Source organism: Odocoileus virginianus, chromosome 17, assembly GCF_023699985.2.
Source record: "Odocoileus virginianus isolate 20LAN1187 ecotype Illinois chromosome 17, Ovbor_1.2, whole genome shotgun sequence".
Taxonomy (NCBI): Eukaryota; Metazoa; Chordata; class Mammalia; order Artiodactyla; family Cervidae; genus Odocoileus; species Odocoileus virginianus.
Genome location: NC_069690.1, coordinates 53,093,765 through 53,114,103, shown reverse-complemented (window position 1 = coordinate 53,114,103; position 20,339 = coordinate 53,093,765). Strand labels below are relative to the sequence as shown.

At 58.7% G+C, this 20,339-nt stretch overlaps 2 protein-coding genes and 1 long non-coding RNA gene across 6 annotated transcripts in view; 2 read left to right on the top strand and 1 right to left on the bottom strand.

Annotated features, from left to right (window-relative positions):
- Nucleotides 1-1,055: 1,055 nt before the first annotated feature.
- Nucleotides 1,056-7,513, top strand: TSEN54 (tRNA splicing endonuclease subunit 54). Of its 2 annotated transcripts, XM_020885837.2 has the most exons (11): nucleotides 1,057-1,161; nucleotides 1,301-1,465; nucleotides 1,577-1,640; nucleotides 1,726-1,809; nucleotides 2,139-2,237; nucleotides 3,331-3,383; nucleotides 4,311-4,403; nucleotides 4,605-5,248; nucleotides 6,029-6,089; nucleotides 6,401-6,517; nucleotides 7,008-7,513. In XM_020885837.2, the coding sequence occupies exons 1-11, from the start codon at nucleotides 1,106-1,108 to the stop codon at nucleotides 7,156-7,158; spliced, it is 1,587 nt and encodes a 528-aa protein (XP_020741496.2). In that variant the 5' UTR covers nucleotides 1,057-1,105; the 3' UTR covers nucleotides 7,159-7,513. The 2 variants fall into 2 exon arrangements, with proteins under 2 accessions (XP_070336076.1, XP_020741496.2); XM_070479975.1 differs by lacking the exon at nucleotides 7,008-7,513 and having other exon boundaries at nucleotides 1,056-1,161; nucleotides 6,004-6,089; nucleotides 6,401-6,491.
- Nucleotides 3,880-7,887, bottom strand: LOC139039187 (uncharacterized). The gene is made up of 2 exons (XR_011492469.1): nucleotides 7,694-7,887; nucleotides 3,880-6,775 (listed from the first exon to the last, which is right to left on the bottom strand). It is a non-coding gene; the product is annotated as an uncharacterized lncRNA (long non-coding RNA).
- A 675-nt stretch (nucleotides 7,888-8,562) lies between these two features.
- The window catches only part of LLGL2 (LLGL scribble cell polarity complex component 2), a 33,670-nt gene continuing 21,893 nt past the window's right edge, over nucleotides 8,563-20,339 (top strand). Inside the window, exons 1-2 of one of the 3 annotated variants that reach the window (XM_070479964.1) lie at nucleotides 8,563-8,717; nucleotides 20,066-20,158. In XM_070479964.1, coding sequence (XP_070336065.1) covers nucleotides 20,084-20,158 — 75 coding nt within the window. In that variant the 5' untranslated portion in view covers nucleotides 8,563-8,717; nucleotides 20,066-20,083. The remainder of the gene's footprint in view (nucleotides 8,718-20,065; nucleotides 20,159-20,339) is intronic. The other 2 variants (XM_070479961.1, XM_070479960.1) reach the window with 2 other exon arrangements.

Genomic DNA, 20,339 nt, shown 5'->3' with positions numbered 1-20,339 from the left:
GCCGCGCAGCCAGGCTGTCAGTCAGAGCCTGCGGCCCCGCCCCGATCCACGAGGGGCCCCGCCCCGATCCACGCGAGGCCCCGCCCCACCTCCCCGGGCCCGAACGTCCGCGCATGCGCCCAGGTGAAGCGGTGGGGGCGGGGACTAGAGAGCGATCCTCGGCATCCAGACTGCAGCCTGGGCGCGACCTCTGACGGGCGGGAGAGACACCCTGTGTGTGACGGGGTGCGAGAGAGGACGCGATGAGACGAGAGCCGGGAACCGAGACCCAGGAATCCCACTTGGGGAGCCCCCGGGGAGTCCCCGGGAGCCCCCCCCACCCCGTTCTTCTTCCTCGCCCCTCGTCCTTCCCGGGACTCTCGCAGCAACCTCCGCCCGCGACCCGAAGTCAAGGGCCGACGGCCCCTGGTCGGGGCGATGGTGCCACCTAGCGTGCCGTGTGGGGACGGCACGAGGCAGCGGCGGCGGAGACCCCAGGCTCCGGGAGGCGCTAACGACCGGCTGGGGTGGCGCTTCAGCACCGCCGTGGGTCGGACAGCGCCTTCCGCCGCCCCCCCAAGTCCTGGAAGCCCGGCTTCCGAGCCCCCAGGCAGGGACCCAGCGAAAGGACCTGAAAGAACTGCGGGTCCCTCTAGCCTGCACCTGGCGGCCCGTGGTGGCCCTCAGTGTGCGAAGCCGAATTGGGAAACCCAGCGTTCTCCCTTCTCTAACCCCCGCCCCTCTTCCTCCCGGTCCAGCCTGGGTGACGCGCACTAAGCAGTCCGGGGTTGCGGAGGGGAGGGTCACGCTTATAACTCTTCATACAACGCTTTCAAACGCCAGTCTCCTCGAGAACTACTAGAGAGGAGCCCCAGAGGCGGGCGGGGGATAGGAGAGGGGGAGCTCCTACAAATCCAGAAACTAGCAAACTCTCCGCCCTCTAGTAATCGCGACTCATATTTGTCGGCGGGCGCTAGGACCCAGGACACCCAGGAAGGTGGGAAGCAGGTGGGTGGACCGGAGCCCCGGGGAGCGGCTGTGGGAACCGCTCGCGCTAGGGCCGCGCGGACTACCGGCGGTGGGCGGGGTAGGGCGGTGCGCGCGCAGCGTAGGCCAGCCCCACCCGATGGATCCCGAGCCCGAGTCGGCCTCCGTGGAGGTTCCGGCCGGGCGCGTGCTCAGGTGCGGCGTGGCTAGGCCTAGGGGTTGGGGGCGGGCGCCGTGGCCGCGGGGTGGGCGCGGGAGAGGGCCCGGGGCACCCCAGCCTGGGCCGAGCGGCCCCGACTGCGCCGCGCTAACGCCGCGGCCCTTTCGCCCCCAGTGCCCCGGAGCTCTTCGCCGCACGTTCCCGGTCCCAGAAGCTGCCCCAGCGCTCGCATGGCCCCAAGGACTTCCTCCCCGACGGCTCGGAGGCCCAGGCCGAGCGGCTGCGCTTGTGCCGCCAGGAGCTCTGGCAGCTGCTGGCCGAGGAGCGCGTGGAGCGCCTGTGAGGGGGGCGGGCCGGGGCGGGGGCGGAGCCAGGGCGGGCTGGGCGGCTGGATCACGTAAATCTCATTGGGTGGGCTTGAGACGGACCCGTCTCCCCGGTCCTCGCCAGGGGCAGTTTGGTGGCCGCCGAGTGGAGACCAGAAGAAGGCTTCGTGGAGTTGAAGTCTCCTGCGGTGAGCGGCGGGGCTCAGAGACCGGGGACCCGCCTCCTCTGCCTTCCCGGGCTCCTTCGTGATATCTGCTCTGGGTCCCCCGCAGGGTAAATTTTGGCAGACCATGGGCTTTTCAGAGCAGGGCCGGCAGCGGCTTCACCCAGAAGAGGCCTTGTATCTGCTGGAATGTGTGAGTGGGGGCCCTGGCAGAGTGGAGAGGGGATTGTGACCAAGGAACCGGAAGGACGTTTCCACTGGGGGGAAAAGTATCTACATGCGACTGTTCACGGGGCTTGTCACCTGATTTCTAGAGCAGGAGACAAAAATGTCACACAGGGAGCAGGCTTTCCAGTCTGTTAGTGATGCTGCCTCCCTCTCCCCCCTCCCCTTCCTGGCCGGCCTGATTCTTGCCGTGATGGGTGGGGGTGTAGCACGCAGATAGCAGAGTGGGGAAGTTGCTCCCTTGGCCGTGCCACCGCAGGGAGGCTTCAGAAGCCGAGCTGTGGGCTGCACTTTCAGGGCTCCATCCAGCTCTTCCACCAAGACCTGCCACTGTCTATCCAAGAGGCCTACCAGCTGCTGCTGACTGAGGACACGGTGACTTTCCTGCAGTACCAGGTATCTGCCACCCTTTATAAGTACCTACAAGAGCTTCCCTGGTGGCTCAGTGGTAAAGAACCCTACTGCCAATGCAGGAGACTCCAGTTCGACCGGGAAGGTCCCCTGGAGAAGGAAACTGCAACCCACTCCAGTATTCTTGCCTGGGAAATCCTATGGACAGAAGGAGCCTGGCGGGCTACAGTCCATGGGGTCACAAAAGAGTCAGACACAACTTAGTGACTAAACAACAACAAGGTGCTGGACACAGAGCCACGTGTTGAGGCTACAAAACTGGCAAAGGCTTATATTCTAGTGGTGGCACTTGGGTAATATATAGGTAAGAAAGCAAATGGATGGCTGACTTCACAGTTGAGTGCTAGGAAAAACACAGAGGAGGAGGGGCTCAAGGTCAGAGACATAAATGTGGAGATCTTTATGGCATGGATATTTCAGACTCCACTGGGCTGCAGGGAGGTGTGGCTAGAGTAGAGGCCTGTGTCTGAAATCTGGGGCACTCTAACATGAGGAGGTCAGGGGGAAGATAAGGGACATGAGGAGTGTCCAGCAACGCAGAAAACCAGGAGAGGTGGCATCACAGAGACCACAAGAAGGTCTTTTCAGGAAGACATGCTTAGCTATGTTGAATGCTACTAAGAGATCAAGTAAGCTGGGGCATCCCTGCGTACATTGCTCATATATGGATGCAGGGCCACATGGGGGAACATGTGGTTTTCCAAAAACCCACCCATCTTTGGAAGAGTTGTGGGGTGGCCAGATGTCCATCTCCTTCTGCTGTCTTGTCTGTATTGTAGTCAGGAGCTTCACTCGTGACAGCTTTGGTATCAAAATATTCCAGCTTATAGTTTTTTTCCTGGTCTATCAGCTATGAGTTTTTTGAGATTTGCGTTTAAATCAAGAAACTGCTGTCATTTGTGCCCAGAGTAAGGCAAGTGAGAGACAGGAACTCAGAGACTTGAGACCTCAGTGTTATTAGAGAGTATGGTCCTGCCGGTACCAGGGTTTGGCATCTGGGGGTGTGGTGAATGGCTTCTGTCTGGAGAACAGTTTGTTTTCAGAAGTGGACGTCTGACTTCTGGTTTCTTTTTTTGAGGTCTTCAGCCACCTGAAGAGACTCGGCTATGTGGTTCGACGATTCCAACCAAGGTAAATCCCTGTCTTATTTCCCTCAAATTTATCCTAGTCCCCAGCGACCAAGCACACACTGACCCCTTATGGTGCGGGCCCTGTGCTGGCTGCTGAGGAATAGCAGACAAAAGCACCACCCCCCAGGACTTGTGTTTAGGGGTGCTTACACAGAACACCATCACTTTGCAAAATCAGTGATCTTGGAAACCTCCTATAAGCCGAACAGGGAAAACATGGTCACACGGATTAGAGTTTATCCCTTAGAGCAGCACTATCTGATAGAACTTTCTGTAGTGACAAAAATATTCTATGTCTGTGTTGTCCGGTATATGTGGCTTGTGGAGTTTTTAATTTTAATAGATTTAAATTTAACTTAAATAGCCCCTTGTATCTAGGGCTACTATAATGGACAGTACAGCTTCACAGCCTTAAAAAAAAAGAAAAATCATGGCGGGGATGAATGCTATAATAAAGGGCCATGATGTATTGTTGAGTATAAAGGACCAAACAGCAGTATGTTAGTACAGTGTCATTTTTGATGGAGAAAGACAGTCAATATGTGTGTTTGTAGGAAACAAAATGTTACAGTGGTATCCATGGGTTTTATTTTCATTTTCCCTTATTTTCCAAGTTTTCCAGTCCTCCTGACTTTTCTCACCAGTGTTAATTATTTATTGGTGGCTCTGTAGGAGCCCTGGTGTCAGGGAAACTCTGTTCAAAGGTGCCACTGATGAGACCCAGAGACCTGGACAAAGATGCACAGGGAGGCCCCTGTGTCTGCCCCTGTTACTCTGGGTGGGGTCTGCCTGGGGCTCCAGCCCTTGGTTAAGGTTCTAGCCCTGGCCCACTGACTTACTCTGGGCCAGTCCCTCACACATTCCAAGGGGAGCAGCAGACTGAGGACGTGGGTCAGTTGCCCGCTCCCCACCCCATTCTCACCCACAGCTCCGTCCTGTCCCCTTACGAGCGGCAGCTGAACTTGGACGGTGGTGCCCCGTGCCTGGAGGGCAAGAGGAAGAGGAGGCGCTCCAGCTCTCAGTAACGCTCCCCGCATGGCCTCCCCGCAGGGAAGAGTTCTGTGGGAGTGCTGGTGTTTGGGACCTTGGAGACTGGCTAGGCTTAAGAGCTGGGTTGGGGCGGCTCCCAGTGGGGGCTCAGGGAGGCGTAGGGCCTGTGGGGGTCACGTGGACCTCAGCAGTCAGGAGCAGATGGGCCGCATTTCCTCCCCACATCCCTCAGGTCCATTAATAAGAAGCCCAAGGCCTTGCAGAACCCCCTGCAGGGGATGGATGGGACACCTGAGAGCCCAGCAACCTGCAGCCCACCTCCCCAGAAGCAGAACAGCTGCCACCCAGAGGAGGAACCCCAAGAGTCAAGCCCCGTAAAGAGCCCCGTGGGGCCCCTTCAGCTTCTGGGGTCCCTGGAGCCCTGCCCTGGTCTGGGCAGGGAGGGACCGCAATGCAGCCCAGAGAATGGCAAAATAGAGGACGGGGTCATGGGGGCTCGTAAGCCCCGCTGGAACTTTGAGCAGATCTCCTTCCCCAACATGGCTGCGGACAGCCGCCATACCCTCCTGCTCGCCCCCGCCCCCGAGCTGCTCCCAGCCAACGTGGCTGGACGGGAGACGGACGCAGAGTCCTGGTGCCAGAGGCTCAACCAGCGGAAGGAGAAGCTGTCTCGGCGGGAACGGGAGCGACAGGCAGAGGCCCAGCACTTCCGAGAGGATGTGAACGCTGACCCTGAGGTGCAGCGCTGCTCTGGCTGGCAGGAGTACAAGCAGCTGCTGCAACGGCGGCACCTGCAGAAGACCCAGAGCCGCCCCCCACACCTGTGGGACCAGCCTGTCACCCCCTTGCTGAGTCCTGGTCGGGCCGACTCCCCAGGTACCCTGTCACCCTGCCATAGGCCACGGGCAGCCGAGGAATCACAGGCCTTTAAAAGTGGCATGCATTGACTACAGCTGATGGAGGCTTAAGAAAGGTGGGGGAGGAGAGAGCGGTGGGTGGAGTGGAACCCACAGGGATCATCTGCTCCGGGAAGCAGCGAAGAGGCTCGTGGAAAGGTTTAGAAACAGCCTGGTCGGTGCCTGAGGAGAGGTGAGGAGGAATGTAAACTACAACCGCATCCTTAAAATCATAGAGATGCATGTGGATGGCTGTGGCCCCCTGCTCTCCCACCTCTGTTAGAGGGGAGCAAGGGGGTGATATGTTGGCCAAATAAAAGGAAGGTCTCCTATATACCCTACTTGTTAAAAGTAGAGAATAAGACAAGAACAGTGCTAATGAATTCAGGACTACAATCCTTACGGGAATGTGGTGCGTTGTAAGGAACTAGAGTGGGATTGCCAGAGCAGCTAAATTTGAATTTCAGATAAACAACTTTTTTTAGTATAAGTATGTTTCAAATATTGCATGAGACGTGTGTGTTGGTTGCCCGGTTGTGTCCAACTCTTTGTGGCCCCATGACTGGAGCTCGCCAGACTCCTCTGTCCAGGCAAGAATACTGGAGTGGGTTGCTATTTCCTTCTCCATGCATGAGACATACCTGTACTTAAAAAAATCTGCTAAATCTGGCAACCCCGAGCAAGGTGGCAGGTTCAGAGACGTCAGGGGTCTGGATGGTTGACTCTCTTCCCCAGTGCCTTGTTTTCGCCGCCCTTGTAGCCACAGTCGTTCAGCAGATCTCTGTGATGCGGACGACCCACCTTGCTGATGGAGGCGCCCGGTGAGTCTCCAGCTAGTGCCCACGTCTATAGCACTTGGGGCGCCAGCAGGAGTTGGCAGCTGGGATTTGACTCCTGAGGTTGGGCATGAGCTGGAGGATCATTTCAGGGGCCCCTACCCTGGTAATAATACTCATGTGTGTCCGCGGGAGTAAGACCCAAGTAGACTGATGATTTATCCCACTGGTTCTGAGATAGGGTCACTGCCTGGAGGAGGCTGCTCCCTGAAACTGGGGGAGGAAAAAGGTGGTATGGAAAGAGAAGGTGGGATAGGAGTGCCTCTGTCTCCTAAGGTTTCTCACTCTGTCCTCAGGCTGCTGGAGAAGCCCGGGGGCTTGGAGATCAGCTTTGATGTCTACCAGGCTGACGCCGTGGCCACCTTCCGAAAGAATAACCCTGGCAAGCCCTATGTCCGGCTGTGCATTAGCGGGTACGAGACCAGTGAGCGCGGCTTCGAGTCCTCTTGTAAATCACGTGGACGTCCCCTCCATTCCCCCCCTCCCCCGCTAGTCTTCAGTCCCTGAGAAGAACGAGCGGTCCAGAGAGAGGTCACACAGCCAGTTAGTGCTACAGGAACCCAAACTTCATCATCCTCAGCTCACTCTTGTCCTTTTCGAGTAGCTTCTCTCCTGGGCCACTTCATTTCCAGGCTCAGCCAGCAAAAGGATGTGAACGAGGGGTTTCTGGGCTAAAAGAGAGGCAAGAGCCTCACTATTCCCAGTCTCCTTACCCAACCAGGGCTCTGGGTGTTACTTGGAGAATCAGAACCGTGCGGTTTGCAGACATGAGAGCCCGGGGCCAGACTTCTCATTCCCCCAACTCCTGTCATACATGGCCTTCCCTGGGAGTTTAGGAGGGCTGGCTTCTCAAAGCTTATGGGTGGCTCTGCCCAGGTCTTAGTCTAACCTTGATTCTTGCAGATCTGATGAGCCAGTCCCAGACCTCTGCACCCTCAAGCGGTTGTCCTACCAGAGCGGGGATGTCCCTCTGATTTTTGCCCTAGTGGATCATGGAGACATCTCCTTCTACAGCTTCAGGGACTTCACGCTGCCCAGGGATCTGGAACACTGACCACCCAGCTGGGGTCTGCCCTGGGGGACCTGGACTGTCCACTCTCAGGGACCATCGCAGTTGCCTCCTACACCCAGACTCTGACCTGTAGCTTCAGAGGCTAGTCTGGGCCTTGGCCTTGGGTGTCTGATGCCCACAGGAGAGCAAAGCCTTGCCCCGCTACCTGGCCGCTGCAGCGCTTCCAAGCCCCAGCTCTGAGACTGCTGCCTTGCAGTAATCCCCTTGGAATTCAGGACTAGATTCCAAGAGGCCAGCGAGGTGGGGCAGAAGAGAAGACTCTGTGCCTTTAAATGAGAGGGTGCCTGCTTCATGCGATAAAGCCAAAGCCATTAAAATATATATATATATCCTTTTACTGCTGTGGCTGGATTTACTGGACGAGTCCTCCCTACCCCACCATCCTTCGTCCGTGGAATTGGCCCCCAGGCCCTCCCCACCCACAGCGCTGCTTTCTCTTTCTCTGGTCCAAGAGCTAGAAGCAGCCCACTGGAGGGCAGAAATGCGACCCCAAGCCTTTTCCCGGGAAGTCACTAACCTCTAGTTTGGCTTTCAGAAGGGTAGTCCGAGGTGGGAGGTTGGCACTCCACTGTTCCTTCCCAGAACGCAGCGGGCTCCGGGTAGAGGGGTGGCGGAGAGGCGCCACGTTGGCGTGGCTCGAACGCTAGTCGTTTCAAACTGTGCGGTGGAGCGTGCCATCCACGCCCAGGCCTCGGGTCTGGCCTCAGCCGCCCCCCCCCCCCCCCGTTCCTGCCCCCCGTTCCTCTTCCCTCTCGTCGTTCCAATTCCCCTCCCTCGTTGTGCTAAAAACTCCGGTTGCTGCTGCTGCCGCTGTCGGCAACTTGGAAGAGGGCTCAGGCTTGGGGCCCGCCCGGAGAGGAGGTGCTTCGGCGACGCCCCTGTTCCCAAAGCACCTAGCTCTCCGTCCCGAAACTTGGCCCTGTGTCCGCCGGTTCTCCTCCCTGCTGGGGTTGGGCGCTTTCAGGAAGAGCAGGGAGGGCTTTGCCCCTCCCTCCAGGGCAGCCCGGGGCCGGGTTGTGGGAGGGACCGCTCCCCTCAGTCGCCGGGCCTGGGAGGTGGCCCGGGGCTGGCGCGCGTTCCGGGACTATTTCCTCCTCCAGAAGGCGGCGGGACACTGGGCGCGGCGCGGCAGTACTGCGGTCCAAGGTGCGCGCAGGTGAGGCTGGGGGCGGGCCGGCAGTGCCTCGTGCATATTCACGCGGGACGGGGCCCCGCCCCCGAGCGGGACGGGGCCGCGGATTGGCCCGAGCGCAGCCCCGCCCACCCGAGGGCGCCGGCGCGGCGCCTCCGCCTCGACGGCCGTGGACGGCCGGGGGGCGGGGCCAGGCCGGGGGGCGGGGCCGCTGGGGCCTGGCGCTCCGGGCCGGCTCGCCCTTTATGTAAATAGCGGCGGCCCCGCCCCCTGCTCGCCGCGCCGGAGGTGAGCAGGAAGGAGACTGCCGCCCAGCAGCCCGCGGGCCCGCGGCGGAGCGAGCGGAGCCGGCGGCGGGTACCGAAGGAGGACACGGAGGCCTCGGGCGGGGGCCGGCCTGGGGTTCCAGGTGAGGTGCGGGCTGGGGCCCACCTGGCCGAGGCCGCCCCCTCGGGGCGCCCGCCAGCAGGAGCGGGGAGGCAAGGGAGGGCCGGGACCCCTGGCTTCCCCGGGCGGGGAGGGCTGCGCGCGAGTCCGCTCGCCTCGCCCCGGATCCCGTCGCTCCGCTCGTCTGGGAGACAGACACCTGTAGAAAGTGCGGCTGGGAACTTTTCCGTGCCGGATCCGCCCGAGATCACAGAATTTGAGTTTCGGGCTTGCACAATCGTGTCGGCTTGGTAGAGCCGCGGAACAGGTGCTCGGCCCGGCTGGGTGCGAGGGTCACTGCGGGCGGAGACAGAGCCCCCGGGGCCTGGGCCCCACGTGTAGGGCGCCTGGCCGGAGAGGCCGGCGACGCGCGCCCGCGGGGGCCGGAGCGCGTTACGTCTGCGGCTTAGCCCCTACCCCTGCCATCTGGGCCCTCTCCCTGCCGCCCCTTTGTGCCTCCTAATCCCCGGACGCAGGAAGCCCGAGGGAGGGACTTGGGTCTTGGGGCCTTTCTCCGCCTCAGGCAGCTTTGGCTCCCTTTGGGGGCCGTGATGGAAACCCAGGCTCTTTTCCACGGCCACGGTGGTGGGGTTGCGCTGCGGGACGCTGGGGCTTGGCGAAAAGTGAGAAATTCTGTTGTGCCAAAGAAAGTGCAGTTTGCTCCTGGTTTTCTCGGGGCTGACGGTTAACAGGCACCCTGACTTTGGGCTGCGGGGAGAACTGACGGTTACCAGGAGAGCTGTGGTAGTGGCCCCCTGAGGCTCTCACCTGAGACAGGTGAGCTTTGGGTGAGGTGGGCGGGGCGTAGACTCAGCGCCCTTCCCTTGGGGATCCTTGTGCCAGATGCAGGGCGTGTTAACCTCGGCTCTAGGGACCCTTCCCAGAGTTTACAACTCAGGGTCTTTTCAATCTGGGGAGGGGATTCAGAGCAGAGAGGGGAAGGAGGGGTTGTGTGTCATGGAGACAGGAAACCCCAGGTGGGAGGCGCAGAGCAGCAGTACTGAAGAGCCCTGGCCCAGCTCAGCGGGGAGCCAAGGGCAGAAGTGGCTTCTGAGGAAGAGCGTCAGGGTCTTTGTGAGCTGAAGCATGGGAATGGTCCCGGAAGAGATGGGCCAGCTTCTTGATGTTATGCACAGGGCATTCGGATTTGGTTTTCTTCAACCATCTGCCACAGTGCTCAGTGAGGGCTCATGCCAAGCTCTGAGTGCCTGCTGCCCTTCTCTAAAGTTAGATGGGGCCAGTCTCAGTGGGAGCTCCTGGGCAGTTGTTTCCAAGGTCTAGGTCATCCTGCATCCCTAGTCCTCTCTGAGTCAAAGGAGCATCCCCTTTAGCAGCAGATTAATATAATTTTATTAATTTAGTAACTTAGTCCTTTGTTATTGTTTAGGTGCTAAGTCCTGTCGGATTCTTTCCCCACCCCATGGACTGTAACCCGCCAGATTCCTCTGTCCATGGGATTTCCCAGGCAAGAATACAGGAGTGGGTTACCATTTCCTTCTCCAGGGGATCTTCCAGACCCTGGGATCAAACCCAGTGTCCTGCATTGGCTGGTGGATTCTTTATCGCTGAGCCACAAGGGAAGCCCAACTTACTCCTTAGTAGCATCTAAAAAGTGCCTTAATCCCGGATAACCCGTAATAGGTTCAAAAATTTTAAGGGTAATAGGAGCTCCCTGGGGCAAATGAAGCATTTTAGAAAGAGGAAAATAAGAGGGAAAAAACTTCCCTCTTGCTTCATAGTCTTGCCTCAGGTGTAGTGCTTGCTTTTTTTTCCTTTTTTTTTTTTTTTTTGATTGTGCTAGGTCTTCTCTGCTGCATGGGCTTTTCTCCAGTCATGGCGAGTGGAAGCTACTCTAGCTGCGGTGTGCAGACTTCTCGTTGCAGTGACTTTTTGTTGCGGAGCACGGGCTCTAGGGTACACGGGCTTCAATAGTTGCAGTACATGGGCTCAGTAATTGTGGCTCCTGAGGTCAAGAGCACACGCTCAATAGTTGTGGCAAATGGGCTTAGTTGCCATGCATCATGTGGGATCTTCCCAGACCAGGGATTGAACCTGTGTCTCCTTCAGGTGGATTCCTTACCACTGAACAACCAGGAAGCCCTAAGTAAGCTTTTTAGTGTCTTTCCAGACGCAGGGATAGTTTTGAATTGTGCCATGCTGATTTTTTACTACATGCCCTTGACTCTGTTACTTAACCATGCCAAACCTCAGTGAGCCTTGTTTTTACAGATGTTGACAAGAGGATGAAAAATATCATAAACACCTGGTCCTGGCCAGCGCCAGGTGAGGGTGAGCTGCTTAAGCCTCCCCACGAAGCATAGAAGTCATGTGGTCGCTTGCAGCAAGCCTTAGGGCGGATGCCGGGGCCTTCTGAGGCCTGACGGGTCGTGAGGGCAGTTGGCGTCTCTGTCCAGAAATCCCGATTTCTGAAAACCTCTGGAGAATGAGAACTTTGAGAATGAGGCTGTTGCTTCTTGGAGGGCTGAGGTAGAGGACAGAGGCCTCTCCTAACTCACTTCGGTTCCAGTGGCCCTCGGTATTTCTGCTGCTGTTTGGAAAAGCCGAGAGTGAGGCCTGATGGCCGGACCCCAGCTGGGACAGCCTTTCCTGGGGGGAGTGTGTGTGTGTGTACAATCTAATCTCTTCCGCTTTGTGCTCTGGGGCAGGCTTGACTGTTACAGATTCTGCACCCTGGTGGGTGGGCGGTGGGAGTGCGTTCCTGGGCTCCTCTGCCGCCATTAAGGAGATTTTTCTGTGGGCCCTGTCGTGCCTCCCCTCAACCTCATTCAGGGAAGAGGTGTCTCCTGCCAGGACTTCCTGGCCCCAGGACCCTCCCTCCCATAGAGAAGGTGGTGCGGGGAGCTGGGAAGGGTGGATCCTCTGCCATCAGCCTGCGCCCCGCTGTCTACCCCGTTGGAGACACTGAGCAGCCCTGGCGGGAGTTGGGGGCAATGTGGCGTCCGCAGAAGGGTCCTCCCAGGCATGTCAGCCGCAGCTTTTGCGACACCCGAATCAGGGGCCGGGCGAAGGCCCAGGAGGCCCATGGCCTCCGCCCCTGGGTTGGCTGCTTTGAGCAGCACTGGCGGCCTGGACCCACTTATTCTGAGTACTCAGCCCGGAGAGGCCTTCTTATCTCACTCGGGCGATAGCACTATCAGGGCTCCTCCTGGGTCGAGGCTCGGTGGGTCTCTTTGGCATCGTTGTTTTCCCCGGCCCTGGAGTCCTTTGCAGGGAGAAGTGGGGTGTGGGACGGAAGATGGGGCCCCCCTGGGGCCGCTGGTACTGTTTGCCCTTCTCCAGCCTCGGCTCCCCATGGTCCCCGGGAGAGCCTCCGCCACTGTGGGCTGTCCCCGTGGGGCTTTGTCCACCTCCCTTGGGGGTGGCCTTCTCCCCCCGCCCTGCCTCTCAGAGGAAACTGGTCCTCGGAGGAGTCGCCCCACACCTTCCCCTCCCCAGGAGCCACAGTGAATTCTTGAGCTAGGAGAGGCTTCTCTGGGCGTGGGGACAGGGAAGCGGCTAGGCACCTGACTCTACCCTTCAGGAATCCAGCAGAGACCGGAGACTTTTCTCGAGACACCTGACTCAGTATTCCCAGGGTTTGATGAGAGGGACATCCGGGCGCAGGACTGTTTGACTCTAGTAGATAATGTTATTGTTGGATCTCCTTGCCAAGGAGCCAAGTGTCCTGAAACCTGGGGCTAAGACAGGGTCCATAAAGGTCTCCCCAGCCCCATGTCAGGTGTAATATGCACATGGCCCTGGCCTTGGCCCGAGACTTGAGAACAGGGAGTTTCCCTGGGGCCCCAGCCCCGTGCTCTTTAGGATCAGTGGCTCCTACCAGGAGAACATGTTTGCCTACTTGATCCCCATTCAGTCCCAGCTGTTCATTTATTCAACAGGTATTTGTTAGTGTCTCTGTATGTGCGGTGTGCTTTAGACACCAGGCGTAATCCTTGCACCTAGCAAAGATCTCAACTGTCACAAGACTCCTGTTCTAAAGGATGGGAATCTTGAGTGGCCAGGAATAAGTGTAGGTAATAATCTGCTAAAAGACAATATGAGCTATAGAGTAAGTTCTATACTCTGTAGAGCTATAGAGTAAGAACTGAGGCAGGGGATTGAGACCCCTTGGGAGGGAGGCAGGTTGCAACTTTAAAAAGATGTCAGGATGGGCTTTGTCAAAAAGGTTACAGGCTTTCCGAAGGTGTCTCAGAAGGAGCACAGGCTTTCAGAAGGTGCCTTACCTTGCTCGGTCAGTCGTGTCTGACTCTTTGGGACCCGCCAAGCTCCTCTGTCCAAAGGGATTCTCCAGGCAAGAATACTGGCATGGGTTGCCATGCGCTCCTCCAGGGGAACCTTCCTGACCCAGGGATGGGACCCGCATCTCCTGCGTTGCAGGTAGATTCTTTACTGGTGAGCTACCGGGGAAGCCCTACAGGAAGTGAGGGAGTTCTTTAAATAAAATTCGGTGCCTCTCATGTGTCAGGGCTCTAAGCACTGGAGATACGACCATGGAAGGTCAGGCATGGTCTGATCCCTCCATCCTGGGGCTGACATATCCTGAAAGCTCCATGGGTCGGCCTCTCAAGTTTTAGGCAAGTCGGAGGTCGTGTTATGGAGTTTGATGGGATGAACCAGGCAGCTTACCCACCCCGTCCCCAGGCAAGTCAGTCGTCATCTGTCTTCTCCCCAGAATGGCTTTGCTTTTCCCCGTATTTGGCCAATCCCAGTCTGTCACTTCCCTGGAGGGAGGCTGGGGTTAGATTGCAGGTGAGGGCTGAGTCCCCCATAACGGGGATGTGGAGAGATGCAGGCATTCTGACTTCCCACCCCTGCACCCTGCAGGAGGACCCTGGGGGTGGTGGGAGGGACCAGGGTGGGAGGACTGGCCTGTGGCTCCATGGGATGGGCAGTGGGGTGTGAGGGGGTGGCGACTGACCTGGACCCAGCCAGGGAGGGCGAGGGCTCTTGGGGAGCCCCTTTGTCCTGGGAGGGAGGCTTGAACTGAGCAAACGCTCTGCAGTCTGGTTGGAGTTTGGGTTGGGACTTGGGCTCCTCTCAGGCTTGCTAGCACTCAGAATTAGCTGTTTCATAAGTAGTTGGGAGAATTACATGAGATGATGCTTGTCGAGTGCTTCAAGCAGCATCTGGCCGCACTTCCCTCTCAGTCGCTTTTATTACCTAACAACAGCAGCGACAACAGTTCTGTGGTTCCCGCCTCCTCTCTGTAGTCCCACCTCCACAGAGGTGCCCTTTCAGCCAAGGTTTGGTTGCTAAGCTGCTGGCCAGGGGCTGCCTGGTGCCTCTGGGGGATTGGGTTTCCCAGGACAACCCGGGCGCCAGCAGAGCAGCCGTGGGCATCTGAGTTGGCACGGGCAGATGCCGGAGGGGTCAGCCCTGCCCTGGGCGCTTAGAGCCCTGCCTTACCATTCCCCCGGGGTGGGAGGTGCAGGGGCGTGCTCACACCCGGCAGACGGAGGCCAAAGCCACACGGGCCTCACACAGGATGTCGGGGAAGGGAGGGCGGTTTCAGCAGCAGCAGGCTGTGGGGAGCTGGCTTGAGCCAGGGCTGTGCCCCACACCGGGCGTGCTCCCAGCGATTGTGAACAAGGGACACATGCTCCCGTGGCTTCCAGGAGCCTTCTCTCCCGTGGGCCCCAGGTGTCCAGAGTGCTGCTTCCAGATGTAGCCTCTCCCAGCAGCCCAGGCCATGAAGGGACCTTCTGGGAGGGCTGGCCCATCACACACCTCCAGGACAGGCTGGCACGGCTTGGTCAAGCCTTTGTTTCCTGGGGATAAATGAGCCCAGGTGCCCCAAACCATGCCAGCATGGGACGAGCTGTCTGTTCTGAGAACCAATCCCTTTTTCTTCCCTGTGACACAATCAGAGCTGCTGCTTAGGGCGGGGAGCCGAGACAAGCCCGCCCCTGTGCGTGTTTCTTCTCTGCCTCCAGCAGGTCTGTGTGCATCCCCTACCCATGAGGGTCTGAGCAGGGATGGGAAGGGAAGACCAGGTGTGATTATACTAGCCTGTGGCCAAGTAGGCGGGCTTCCCAGGTGGCTAGTGGTTTAAAAAAAAAAAAAAAACAACCCACCTGCCAATGCAGGAGAGGCAGGTTCAATCCCTGGGTTGGGATGATCCCCTGGAGAAGGAAATGTAACTCACTCCAGTATTCTTGCCTGGAGAATTCCATGGACAGAGGAGCCTGGCGGGCCACGGTCCCTGGGTTCGCAAAAGAGGCACCACTTAGTGACTAAACAACAGTCTGGCCAAGTAGGCAGCTCTCCTGTTTTTTTTTTTTCCCCAGGGTGGGCATCAGGGTGAGGGGAGACCAATTTTAGCCAGAAGTAGTGTTGGACGATTGGAGTAGTGAAAGGGAGGGGATTGCCAGGCCAGCGGCCCGCGGGGACCTTTCAGGCCAGCTGCACGCACAAGGCACAGACCTGCGGGGCAGAGCAAGTACAAATGAGCCCCAGGTTGGCAAAGCTCGTGGCTGGCAGACCCTAAGCCCTAAGCACCCACCCCCGAGGGACCAGAGAGCTGGGCGGAGCAGGGAGGGTGGCCCACAGGTAGGTCTGGTGACAGACAGAGGGTGTGGTGGGCAGAATCAGAGGCCGAGTGCCGTACACATCAGTGCTGCTTCTACCACGAGGGATGTGGGAGAAGAAGTTGAGGCCCCTCCAAGCTAAGGAGCCCCCACCACGTCTGATGCCAAGAAGAAAGTCACTCAGTCGTGTCCGACTCTTTGCAGCCCATGGGCTGTAGCCCACCAGGCTCCTCTTGGGAGCCTTCAGAAAGTTCTGTTGGGCAGTCTACAGAAAGTTCAGGGGATGGAGAAGGTGTTTCTTCTCAGGAAGCCGCCCCCGACCCCCCACCAGGGGTCATGCTCTAGCCAGGTGGATTCCCCAGCACAGGAAACCAGGACCCTCAGAGCTCCTCCATCCCCAGTGAGTTGGTAAAGAATCTGCCTGCAAGGCAGGAGACCTGGGTTCGATCCCTGGGTCGGGAAGATCCCCTGGAGAAGGGCAAGGCAACCTACTCCCGAGTATTCTTCCCTGGAGAGTTCCATGGACAGAGGAGCCTGACAGGCTACAGTCCATGGGTTGCAAAGAGTCGGACACGACTGAGTGACTTTCTTCTTGGCATCAGACATGGCGGGGGGCTCCTTAGCTTGGAGGGGCCCCGACCTCCTCTCCCACCTCCCTTGTGGTAGAAGCGGCATTGATGTGTGTAGCACCTGAGAGCTCGCCAGTCCCCTCCCAGGCCTTCCTGTTGAAGCTCACGGCCGCCCCCACCCTTGATCACGGCCCGCAAAGTAGTGACAGCCCAGGCCTGGGCCCCTGAAGGCTGAGGTCACACAGCTGGTTCCACCCACCTGTCCGCTCCCTGCCGCTGCTCTCAATCCAGGGTCCATAGTGGCGGAGGCGGGGGGTGCGGCAGGAGCGATCGTCCCCCAACAGGACTGAGGGCCTACTGTGAGCGCAGGATTGTCCTCACACCTGGCTGCTGCCTGGCCCCCCCCCCCCCCTCCCCGCTCCGTGTGATCTTCTTATCTCCCTTCCTGGGAGGCAGATAATCAGAAAGGAGGAAAAACATCACTGGTAATCCCATAACCCCTCCAGTGTGTTGTCAACTTATGTAAATATTTTTAATAGATTCTTCCCGACTCCCTGATGCACTGGACATATGTTTCCACAGCCATCATCTCCTGCCCTTTTCGTGACCGTCTGCCTCCCGTGGTGGGGCTGAGCGCCCTTCACCTGTCCCCTGCTGTTGGCCGCTTAGGTGGCCTCTGACTTTTCCTAGTAGCTTAATGATCAGCATGACAAGGTGGGGGAGGGCATCCATGAAGCTCAATGGGTGCCCGCGTCCACGGTGGTTTTAGACATCATTTTAGCCTAAGGTGCAGTCCAGCGCTGAGGGAGCATGGTGAGCATGGTCAGGGTAGGTTCAGATGCTTTCGGAAGGTGATGGAAAAAAAATTTTTTTATTTTATATGGGGGTATAGCTAATTAACAATGTTGTGATAGTTTCAGGTGAATAGCAAAGGGACTTGGTGGTGATACATATATCCATTATCCCCCAAACCCCCCTCCCATCCAGGCTGCCCCATAGCATTGAACAGAGTTCCCTGTGCCATACGGCAGATGATTTTTTAATATGCTGCCAGAGGGGCAAGAAGGTTATTTCAGAGAGAATCGTGAAGACAAAAGCATGGAAACCAAAGTGAATGGGACTCATGCGGGGGGCCTAGCAGATGGTCAAGGGCCAAGCAGAGGGGGACACAGTGGGGGAGGAGAGGGTGGACCCCATCAGCCCCCTGCCCAGGACTGTCAGGGGGTCCCCAGTGGGGACAAACCAAAACTCTTCGCTGTGGCCCACCAGGACCCCCTTCCAACCTACGGCGTCCCTCCTGTTGCCTGCGCCCGGCCCCCCTCCAGGCGCACGGCGAGCATGTTCTGGCCGCCGGACACGCCCTGCCCCGAATCCTCCCAAGGCTGACTTCTTCCCGCCATCCAGGATGGAGTGGAGGTATTGTCACCTCCATTCATTCATTCAGTGAGCTCCACGGGGGAAGAGGTGAGGGTGGGAGGTGTGAGAGCATCTGGAGGAAAAGTGTCCCAGGCAGAAGGAACGATAGATGCAGAGACCGGGTCTTTCTGACCACCCTGGTCCCTCTGTCAAAGCGTCTTCCCGTTTTCCTGGAGGCTCTGATCTCTACCTGAAACCAGCCTGCCAACTGATTTCGTGTACCTGTGAGTCACCACACCCCCCTGCCAGGGTGTAAGCTTGGCGAACTAGAGGAGCTCGTCTGGCTGTCAGAGGATCTTGTACGCGTAGTCCGAGGACGGGGTTTGCTCCGTGCCAGGCCCTGGAGTTAGGCGCTGCGCCCACTGCTCACAGCAGACCAGCTCCCTGGGCCTCCAGGAACTGCCCTGAGGGCCGCCCTGCTGCGGTGCTCGATCCTGGGCTTTTTCCCTGACATCTTTTTCCCCTGCTTAGCACTGGGTTGAGTCGATAGCATCTGTTCCACCCCCAGAAGCTCCAGGCAGGCCCAGGTTCCTGAAGTTTCTCCGCAGAGAACCTGCTAGTCTGGGGTGAGTGGAGCCGAGGCTTTGCCTGGAGCTGAGTCCAGCCCGTCTCAGACCTGTCCTCCTTCGAGACAGGATGGCTCTTTTTAGGCCCCGTCTTGGGCAGCGTTTCTGTATTGGGAGCTACTCTGAAGGGTGGGTTGGAGTGAGGAGCAGATGCAGTGTCTACCCCACCATGGTCCCGACTCTGTCCCCCCAGGCCGCTGGTGTCCCAGCCCGCAGTGGAGTGAGTGGCAGGGGCAGGCAAGGCCACCCAGCTCTGCCCAGCCACAGTTTGCCGGCGGCCACGCCTCTGCTTACTTGACCCCGAGTTGAAGGCATGTGGGAGTGTGTCTACGTGCATCTGTGCCTTTGAACCCGGGGCTATAACCAGGCATCCTCTGTCCTGTTGTATGCCTCCTTGGCTGCCTCCCAGAGCCCCAAGAGTTGGGAATCCGCCACTCCTGGGGGCAATCTGCATTCTGTCCGTCCCTTCTCAGTGATCTGACGAGTTGCCCAGCCTCTGTGGTCTTCATTTCCTTGTCTGCCAAGTGGGGATATTCCACTTACCTTCCAAGGAGGCTTCTGGAAGGTGAATGAACACCCAGGATGAGGTTCAGGTGCACCTTGCTGTAACTCACAAAGGTGTGTTTCAGTGCCTGGTAGGCAGCAGGGCCCCCGACGGGTAGCTGGGTGGATGGAGCGTCCGTCCTCCCTCCCCACGTTGGGGGTGCCCCCCACCCCCATCTGCACATCTTCCCCAGGACTGTGCAGTGTTACCCTTGGGCCCGTGTGGGTCCTCAGTACAGACGGCCCTGTGCCCGCTTGACCCCAGGCGCTATGAGGGTCTCCCGGGCAGAGTCCAGGGCAGCTTTGCCCTGGAGTCTGCGGGCCCCTCTCCTCCTCCAGGGCAACCCTCCTGGCTTCCTCTGACTTCTGACCCAGTGACCAGAGCCGGGGAGGGGGAGTGGCACCCCCAGGAGCCGGCTGATGAGCTGGTGCACCCTCCCCCATGGCTGGAATGCCTGGCCACCAGCTCAGCTGTTTGTCCAGGAGGTCGCTGCAGCCGGGAGCGCAGTCTGTCCTCACTCCCAGGAGCCTGCGGGACTTTCCCATGTTTGTTCCCCAAACCTGCTGCAGGGCCTCGGGTCAAGCAGGCACCTGGGAGTTTCCCGGCTGTCTGCTGGTCCTTGGAGGAGTGGGGCCTTCTCTGGCTCCCCTCAAATGGGAAGCCGTTTCCGGGGTGGGCCTGAGCCCCTGTGTTTCCAAGGACAGGCCCTGGCGTCCTGTGGTCAGTGGGAGGTTGTGCTCTTGGAAGCCGGAAGCTGGAGCCCATGTGATCCCACCCTCTTCCCCAAGGATGAGCCAGAAATAGTTCCCCTTGGACTGGGGAATGTGTTCTGTGGTGGGCGGGTAGTTTGGGGGCCTTGAGCTGGTTTCTTTATTGGGAGCAGGTTTCTTCTCCTGATGAGCCTCCACTTGGGTCCATGGGAAAACCAGCGCACCCCATCAGAGCCCAGGGGCGCTGGACCTGGGAGAGCCAGAGATGAGACAGGGAGGTGGGGCGGAAGCCTGGGGCTGCAGAGGCCCCAGCATCCATGGGGGTGGACCCAGCTCCCACGTGGGTACCGGTGTGGGGGGGGGGGATGGTGGGAGCAGCCTCAGCCCAGAGCCCCCGGACAGCCTTCCCTGAAGTCGGAAGGAAGAGTCTGCGCAGGGGTGCTGGACCCCTGCAGGAGTTCCCCTGGGCCTTCCCCCTCCCCCATCTGGGTTCTGATCTGTGAGCACAGGTGGACCGCCTTTGCATTCCCACTTCCCCCCAGTTCTGGAGACAGAGGCTTGTGAAGTTTCCCTTTCTGTGTAGCCAGTTTTATGGTTCTCCAGAAAACAGGTTAACAATTAAGCTTAATTGACCTCAGGGCCTCTGGCCCTTCTTGTTCCTATAAAGCCGGGCTAAATGGCTTCCTCCCCCAGCTTCTCCCGTTCGCTTTACAAGGGCCACAGGTGGCCGGGAGCAAGCGTCAGGGCATTAACTGAGGGCCTACAGGTACAGGGCTCCCTCCCTCCGGTTTCCTGTTAGGGAAGCGCACTCTAGCGACAGGCCTCTGGGAAGGGGAAGCGCGGAGGGTGAAGTGAAGCAGGACCGGCCCAGGGTTCGGCCACCTGCAGGCTCGGGGAGGGAGGCTGCACACACTCGGCGCTGGGCCCGGCTCTGGGGCCTCCCTTGCCAGGTGCTCAGCCACTCCCCGCTTTCCCCAGGGGGCCGCACACAACAAGATGAGGAGGTTCCTGAGGCCTGGACACGACCCTGCGAGGGAGAGGCTCAAGAGGGACCTCTTCCAGTTTAACAAGGTAAGGGGAGTGGGGGGGCGGGCAGCCGCGTGTGGATAACGTGAAGGTATCTCTCTCCCGGGAACCTCCCCAGCAGTCCAGTGGTTAGGACTCTGTGCTCTCACTGCCGAGGGTGCAGGTTCGATCCCTGGTTGGGGAAATAAGTGCAATGCAGCTAAACAAACAAACTAAAGGTATCACC

What these genes read in the sequence shown, in the direction of transcription:
- TSEN54 (XM_020885837.2), top strand. Translation starts at nt 1,106, where the DNA reads ATGGATCCCGAGCCCGAGTCGGCCTCCGTGGAGGTTCCGGCCGGGCGC. An exon ending in TGGAGTTGAAGTCTCCTGCG is followed by an intron (nt 1,641 to 1,725) that starts GTGAGCGGCGGG and finishes GGTCCCCCGCAG; the next exon opens with GGTAAATTTTGGCAGACCAT. An exon ending in CTTGCTGATGGAGGCGCCCG is followed by an intron (nt 6,090 to 6,400) that starts GTGAGTCTCCAG and finishes CTCTGTCCTCAG; the next exon opens with GCTGCTGGAGAAGCCCGGGG.